The following is an 8,265-nucleotide window of genomic DNA, read 5'->3' as shown; positions in this document are numbered from 1 at the left end:
GACTTCTAAAGAGCTTGAATTATTTTGTTTAAATGGGAAATACAATTGGGTATTGTCGGCGTATAAATGAAATGATACTCCGTGTTTAGAAAAGATAGAACCCAATGGTAACAGATATAAAGAGAATAATATCGGAGCTAAAATAGATCCCTGTGGTACACCACAGGAAAGATGTGCTGCTGAGGAAGTACAATTTCTAATACATACAGAGAATGTTCTATTAGTTAAAAAGTTGTTGTAGAGTTGTTGTTGCCATGGTGAATTTAAGACTGGAATCCCTCTATAAGGCTCTTTACCGCTCAATCCCTGTCCTGTTCCACACAGACCTCTTCAACATACACTGTAAACTCTGAACAAACGGTTAAATAGAAAAGAATGTATTATTGGTCACCAGCGGTCACACATGCTTCCACTGGGGAAAAATCAGACTAATATTGATGTATACCAGTGGTTCTCAACTGGTTTGGCTGTGGGACCCACATTTTCACATGGTCATTAAGCCTCAACCCCAAATTTTTAGGAATCTGAACCAAATACATTTATTTCTCAAAAATAGTTGACACACAGGTACAATCACACTTTAATTAACACACACATAAACAGGGGCTTCATAAGCGGAGGGAAAGGGTGACAGAGTTCATAGGGCGTGTGAGGGGCCCTCGAAGATCCCGAAATTATTATTATTATTTTACAATTGTGCGCATGCACTGCGTCTGCGCTATTTCATACACCCAATTTGCATTAATTGATTGGTTGAGTAGGAACATTGCAAAACACTAATTGTCTGTGAGGGAAAGCGGATTCGCCAAAGAGAAGCAGCATCTTTGATTCACGATAAATACCAAAAATACCAAAGAAAATACCAAATCACATTACATACAATATAAAATCCCACAAGAGAAAAATATACGTCTATCAATTAACAATAAATACAGCAATATTACTACCAAAAAATCTCAATATACATCCTATAAAATCACATAATACTACAAAATCAATTCCCCATAATTATAAAACCTTGACAGAACAAGAGTATTTAATGATTACAGACCTGACTCCTTTTTAACCACATTTTCAAATGCAGCTTGATGGATCTTATGAGGGAAAAAGGCTTTCAAAGCGACGTCGAAGTTGCCTGTTTTCTGCTGGACAGGTAAGGTATTCCAACTTTAACAATGCAAATGAAAACTGTTGTTTCATAATGTTAGCATTACCTAGAAGCTAGCCATAGACACAGTGAGAAGTGACTTTTCCCTTGTCAGTGGTGTAAAATATGTAGTTAGAAGTTTCATGTAACTTAGTTCTTCTCCCTCGCTGTGTTATGGCTTTGCTATGTGTGGATAAATGTGCTGACACACACTTCGTGAGACAATCAGCTGATTAGTACTATTGACCGTAAAACACTAACGTTTGCCTACAGCATAACAGCTCATATTAACCAGCTAAACTTTTACTACCCTGTTAGAAAAAAATTGTAGTTGGATAGTTTCATGTGGTTCTTCTTCCTCGCTGTGTTGTGGGTTTGCTATGTGGGAGAAATGTGCTAGTTACGTTCGTGAGACAATCAGCAGATTAGTATTATTATATTACATATTAAGACCCTTGATCCTCACCTGACTATGGCTTTTTAAAAACATGCTGTCTGAATGACGCCTCGGACATCGTAACGTTAGCTATTTCCCCTTACCTAGCTGCTTTGATGCTCTTATCCATAGCTCTTATCTTATACTAACTAGCATGGAAACAAGCTATGGTAAAGTCACTGAATAAAATAATTATAAATAACAATCGCAATAACATGTGGTTTTACTGAACAATTAAGTAAATATAATTTAATATTATAAAAAATATAATATAAAGAAACCCCATTGCAGACATCCCAACCTGCAAAAAGTCATTTCAGGGAGGTATCCCGACTATCATTATGTTTTGCTCTTATAAGACAGGGGTATACTTTTGTGTAGTCTGGCGTAAAATGTGTCTTATATTTTCATTTTTTGGGGCACTCTCCCTCTGCCATGGCGCTCCTGTGTCTAGACACACTGAACTGATTAATTCGGTTCTGGAGAAGAGATAAAAGCCCACCCACACTGACAATTGATTGGTTGATTTACCGAAACAGGCCAATCGGATGTTCTCTATCTTACTACATGCGCTTCATGAGGCACACAGTGCCACACACGCCCACTAGCACACACACACAAGGTCTCTCGCTCCCTCTCTCTCTCTGCCGTGCGCACGCTTCACGGTTTTTGGAACACAGTCTCTGTCTCCCATGCGCGCTCTTGCTCGCTCGCTCTAGATACCGGGAGATTTTAACTCATTTGCGGGCATCAGGGAGCCGCTATCATTCCGGGAGACTTGGGATGTCTGCCATTGCTTGACTTGCTACTCTCTGCGGCCACCGTACCTTCTCCTTCAAGTTTGCAAATTGAGGGATAAGCCGTGAGTGACTGTCTGTTTGCAATTCGCAAATCTCACCACTAGATGCCGCTAAAAAATACACACTGCACCTTTAATGAACGACCAGGAGTCAGCTGACCAATCAGGGCGTGGCACCAATCAGACTGCAGTAACCAATCCGGTCTTCTTCACGGATAAAAACAAACACCTCCCACAACAGAATGAAACGTTTTTTGTACAGTAGCTATTGTCAGGTTGCAGAAACTATAGAGCATGTTGTTGAGTTGCAGACACTATGAAGGAAAAAGGAAAAAGATGATGAATTAGGAAAAGTCTGAAAAACCGGGACAGGAATGAAAGAAATACTGGAAAGAGGGGAGAATGAACAAAGCAGAGGAAGTTTTTTAAATTTTTTAACAAGAACAGGTCTGATGAGAAGAATAGGCCTTATTCGCAAACACCTGAAGTAGATAACCGCAGCCATATTGTTGACATGACATCCTGCACCACCTAGCCGCACGCAGATTTGAGTTGAGGGGAGCAGTACGTTAGCCTAATGGCTTCATCTCGTAGGTATCAAGAGAAGATAAGCTTGATTGGAGTGGACCCATATCAAATAGACCCAATAGCCTTAAGTAAAGATCCGTCCTTATTGCCAGCCGTAACTTATCCGGATATTTATAACTATCTCGTTCATACAGTATCCGCATACACTTCGCAGGAGCTGAAGGCCTTCAAGTCACTTGAGTCATATAACTAACTTACTTCATCTCTGGCAAAGTCGGCAACCTTCTTAATTTTGTTCCACCAACAACATCGTCAAACATTGTCGTGAACGCAGAGGTATGTAACTGTTTTTTTGATGTGATGCTTAACGTTAACTTACTTGCATAACCTGACGATGATTGCTAACTAACATTAGCATACCAGCACGGGGTTGCATTAGCTGTGTTATATCTTAATGTCGTTGTCTGTTGTTAGAACAGCCGTGTATTACACAACACACCATTGCGCTGTTTTAAAAAAAATACAGCGATAATACCGACGCTGCCTCGCTTGTCAATTGACAGACTGACAGTTGCCGTGGTTTCTATGTCAACAACATGGCCGCCGCGAACATTGATGACGTAGATCGAATAAGAACTATATGATGTAAATGGACATGACAGGAAAATAAGTCCGGAAGATGGCAGTAGGGCTACGCTAGTGGATACAAGCTAGAAGAAGAAGAAGAAGAAGAAGAGTAGTCAAACAATCCAAAGAAAACATATTTAAAACTGAAAGAAAAGACACTTACAAAATAAGATTGGATAAACATTTTCAAATCTGACCAAAATTTCTTTGTAGATCTCATGGCATAATGGCTGCAGGACTGACAGTATTTGGTCTTATATTCTCTAGTTTCTCTTTCACGCTATCAAGCTCTTTCTGCCTCTCTTCTATAGACAGAGATGAAGGACTGATCTCCAGGAACCTGTAGGCCTGATTCGCCTGAACGCTGAAGATCTTGTAGGCCTTCATGGAGTTGATGCCAAACTTTGTCCATTCCTGTTCAAATTAATTTTAACATCAGAGGTCAGAGGTCAAGCAGAGGTCGATCGTCTCACAACAGCAGATCTTTAGAAACATCATCATCATCATCATCATCATCGTTGTTTACCTCTTGAGCTTCATCTATGGACTCCAGGAACTCTTCCTTCATATCGTCAAGATCATCAATCCAAATCTCCCCAGCAAAGGTCTTTTTCTTCAGTATGTCCAGCAAAGAATCCACTTTCTCACAGAACTTCTGAAGCTGAACCAGAGTTTGTTGGATTCGAGACAGACACTTCTGGGCTTTATCAAGGTGTGTGACGCTGGGCATCTGACCTGTGATGTCCGTTACAGAAGTAAACAGATGAGTAAAGCCTAAAATACACATGAGGTTTAAGCATTAACAAGAAAACATGTAGAGTCTCACCGTTTTCAATTTTTAATTTGTCCATCTTCAGCTGATGGACCATCAGCTCGTTCTGGATGCCCCACTCTTGCTCTTTCAGACGATCCTGTGCTTCAGTGGTCTTGTTTATATCAGCATCAAGAGCCATGATCTTATCTTTCTCTGTATTGAAGGTAATCGTTTTCCAAAAGGAGCTAATAATATTTTCTTCCTTTCTGCGGCTCTTACATTCATTTATCTCTGACTTTATCTTGCCAATCTCTTTCTTATAGTCTTCTATCTCTTTACTGATGTAAAGAAGGTCTGCTTCCAGACCATCAATAATCTTCTGAAGTTCCTTCATCTCACTGGGTTGTTGCTGGAGCTTCTCCTCGGTTTCTTTCCTTCCACTGATGATGTCACTGGTCAATGCGGCTACATCACTGTTATGTTTATCATACCTGGATGTGCATCAGATATTTCAAAATATTTTATTTTAATAATCAGTTATGGTTTTTGAACATTATGCAAGTATTTAATTTGATAATGTCTTCAAATTCATATTCTCACCTCTTCACAATATCTTCAACATCCGTTATGATGTCATCGATCCATCCTTTGGCCTTTTCTAGGAATTTCAGTGCTAAATGTGGTTTGTTTTTCTCCGCAGCCACCTTCAGATTGGGCAGCAGTGATTTGACAAGGTTTTTGCTGGTTCCTACACACTGTAAAGACAGAAATAAGAGAGAAGAAGGGACATTTCACTGTTTGTATTATGAACCGAAGTCTGGATTTAATGAAGCTGTTGGAAAATGAACATGGGAATACCTTCAGCAGAAAAGCCTCAGTGGATCCGAACAGCAGTTGTGTTTCGAGAGCTCGTTTTCTGATCAGACGCTCCAGCTCTGGGTCAGTACCCAGACACAGGTAAGCCATGCGATAGAGGAGAGCCGTTCGCTGCGCAAACGGAAGAATCTCCAGGATGAACTCAGGAGTGCTTGTGGAATCACTGTTGACAAAGTCTGAGGTACAAGACATAGTTAGTCCTTTGGTTAATATTTTTAGGTTAGCAACACTTAACAAGTAAAAGTTTTTTTTGTATTTTTACTTCAAAAAGCTAATAATATAATGTTACAATTATGCTCAAACTGGACATGCATAACAATTAATGATGCATATTTGATATTGTTGTACGTTCACATTAATGTATAGTTTCATAAATGCTGTCAATTAAAATATATTATATCATAAGTGCTAGTGCATACCAACGATATGTAAATGTAGGCCTATACTTTCTGTTGCATTTACTAAAATAGGGTTACATGACCCTTAGAACTTTGTTCTGTTGTGTTCAGCACTTGCAATTAAAACTTCATAGAATAATTGATATTTCAAGCAAAAGCTGGAATTAATACATTTTGTACATGGTTTGAAATTTAAACTCTCTCACCTGAGTCATCAGTCTTGTTTTTACAGAATGTCCACTGGTGAAACTTGCTAGAGTCGCTAGAAGCACAAAAGAAAGACAATATATTGCTTATGAGACATCACATGATGGAAATGTCTGTTATGTGTCACAGCACATGCAGTGGTCTTAGAAGTCCAGTGCACCCCAACCCAAACTATAGGAGCAGCTGCTGCAGCATTTCACAGAACACATTTTATTGTTCACAAACTATTCTTTCACAAACATTTTTCTCTGGCCTTGTTTAATGTTTGGATACACTTGAATTCATTTTTGTTTCATGTGACTTTTTGATCTAATTTATTACCATTAAATGAACAAAATTGAGCAGGATGTTTTAAAAAAATTATTAGTTTTACATTTGTTAAAATCCTTTAATTTGTTTGTTTTCAGGTCCTGTTTACACCTGGTCAATCATGCATGTTCACTGATCGGATATGTAAATTTGTCTCAATAACTGACACAACACAGACTGAGGTTACCAACAGAACGTGTTGTTTTTATTTTTCCCTTCACCTTCACATAGAGCTGGTAAGTCCCGCCCCTTCCACAAACCCCACGGGACCTCTAGGTTGAAAAATCATCAATGCAAGTGAATGTGAGAAAATAATTATTTTCTGGTCCCGTTTGAATTTTGCCATGAATGTGAACATATGTTATCTGTGAATTTTTAATATAATTTTTCGTGTAAAGAATGCTACAATTTAGCGGGTAGAAGTTTGATACGGTTAGACTTTGTGTGAGAGCACTTTGTGGACTACAACTCTTCTGCTTTCGACGCGTTTGATATACGTCACCACCACTAGCACACGGATCCCGCAATACATGGTTACATTTGGGTACAAAACACACAGGCATCTCGATCTGTCTCCATAGATTATTGCAGCATTAGCACCGTGATTTGACAAGTGGAGGGAAATGTGTTATGGGGTGAAGTCACATAGGCGACACATGTAGTCTTTCTCGTTATGTCTTTTCCACAACTGCTAGCCAAAGAATCATACAATATACTGTCAAACTCATAACATTAAAAATTACATTAAAAATTCATAGACAACATATGTTCACATTCATGGCACAATTCAAACAGGACCAGAAAATAATTATTTTCTCACATTCACTTGCATTGACGATTTTTCAACGGTCCACTTGGGGTTTTACGGATGGGCGGGACTTACCAGCTCTATATGTGTCCCTGTACGACTGACCACGCCCACCTTCACGCGTGACACCATATCTCTAAACACGTAAAAAGCCACATTTAAAAAAAAGAGCAGAAAACGAGCCTATTTCCAAAAAAATGGAGTGTTCCTTTAATGTTAACCTGCAAATTTTTTCTAAATGTTAAATGAATTCACGTACAGCGGTGAAAAGCGCTATATTAAAAATGTGAATTGAACTGAATTAAAACCGCCTCGAGAAATGTCCGACAATGATAATAATACCAGAAATGTTTGATCTTGTGGGTTTTTTATATTTATTTATAATAGAAAAACAGCTTATAAATCAGACGGAATTATATTTTTTGAAAATGTAAAAATGAAGAAAGATTTCTGTGATTGGTTTAGGAGTTATAATATACAGTGTGCACAAAGCATTATGTTTAAGTAAAGTCCCAATGTGTTTTAGTTTAGCAGGTGTATCTTATTGGATAGTCTAGCCTACTATATAGCCTACACCGTGTGTTTAAAGTCAATTAAATAAGGTTTCACACATTAGGCTACATATTCCGTGTTTTCCTGAACGCAATCTTCAACAGGGTCACACAGTGAGAGGTGATTATAGACTACAGAGATGCTCAAATCAGAAATTTCAACATAGTATTTCCGTTTAAAAGCTGGGTTCACACTGTACGAATTTGGCCGTCTGAGACAAATTTTGCAAATCGTAAAAGATTCCTCTGATACTAGGCTAAAATTTGCAGTCTTGGATCGTTAGTTTGACATGCTCACCATGACAGCCGACTAAAGAGTAAGTACCATAGCGATCAAAATAGCTTTCCTCAGACAGAATTCTGGAAGTATATAAGATTTTACTCACGGTCCTGCAGTGTGACTTCTCGATCGATCATAGGGAAATTCGCTTGCTTTTTCAAGATGCATAATCAAAATTAACTGTATGGTATAGATAACTTTAACATTAACATTAACGTTAGACATGTCTTAATTAACGTTAGACATTTATTAATTAGACATGTATTAATTTCTTTGCAGCCTCCACAACAGCCATCACCCAACCTGTCATTGCTTGATGATGTAAAGCTCTGGACGAGTTCTTGCGTGCGTCCGTTTTTAAAGAGGGTCATGAACCCCTCCTCTTCCAGCTCAAGTCTGCCTCACAATCTTTTTGAAAAATGCAGCTTGCATATAGAGGGAGGAGAGTGTGTGTGACAGGGTAAGGCAGGAGAGGAAGAGGGAGGCGAGGCCCATGCCGACTCTCACTAGAAATCAACCTTTTGTTTTGTCCTTTTAAAGCTATG

At 38.7% G+C, this 8,265-nt stretch overlaps 1 protein-coding gene across 1 annotated transcript; it reads right to left on the bottom strand.

The window, feature by feature from the left end:
• Positions 1–1,999: 1,999 nt before the first annotated feature.
• LOC311075511 (uncharacterized protein) lies at positions 2,000–8,051 on the bottom strand. The gene is made up of 7 exons (XM_084103006.1): positions 7,827–8,051; positions 5,772–5,827; positions 5,150–5,343; positions 4,892–5,046; positions 4,364–4,782; positions 4,064–4,272; positions 2,000–3,951 (listed from the first exon to the last, which is right to left on the bottom strand). The coding sequence occupies exons 1-7, from the start codon at positions 7,943–7,945 to the stop codon at positions 3,754–3,756; spliced, it is 1,350 nt and encodes a 449-aa protein (XP_083959132.1). The 5' UTR covers positions 7,946–8,051; the 3' UTR covers positions 2,000–3,753.
• Between the last annotated feature and the right edge of the window lie 214 nt (positions 8,052–8,265).

This window comes from Abramis brama, assembly GCF_963993115.1.
Source record: "Abramis brama genome assembly, chromosome: 24".
Lineage (NCBI taxonomy): Eukaryota > Metazoa > Chordata > Actinopteri > Cypriniformes > Leuciscidae > Abramis > Abramis brama.
The sequence above is the reverse complement of the archived record's forward strand: the minus strand, read 5'-3'. Positions and strand labels throughout refer to the sequence as shown.

Excerpts from the sequence above, each read along its gene's own strand:
- LOC311075511 (XM_084103006.1), bottom strand. The coding sequence starts at position 7,945 with ATGTCTAACGTTAATGTTAATGTTAAAGTTATCTATACCATACAGTTA. Across the intron at positions 5,344-5,771 it reads AAACAAGACTGATGACTCAG|ACTTTGTCAACAGTGATTCC; the intron begins GTGAGAGAGTTT and ends CTTGTACCTCAG. Across the intron at positions 3,952-4,063 it reads CCATAGATGAAGCTCAAGAG|GAATGGACAAAGTTTGGCAT; the intron begins GTAAACAACGAT and ends TAATTTGAACAG.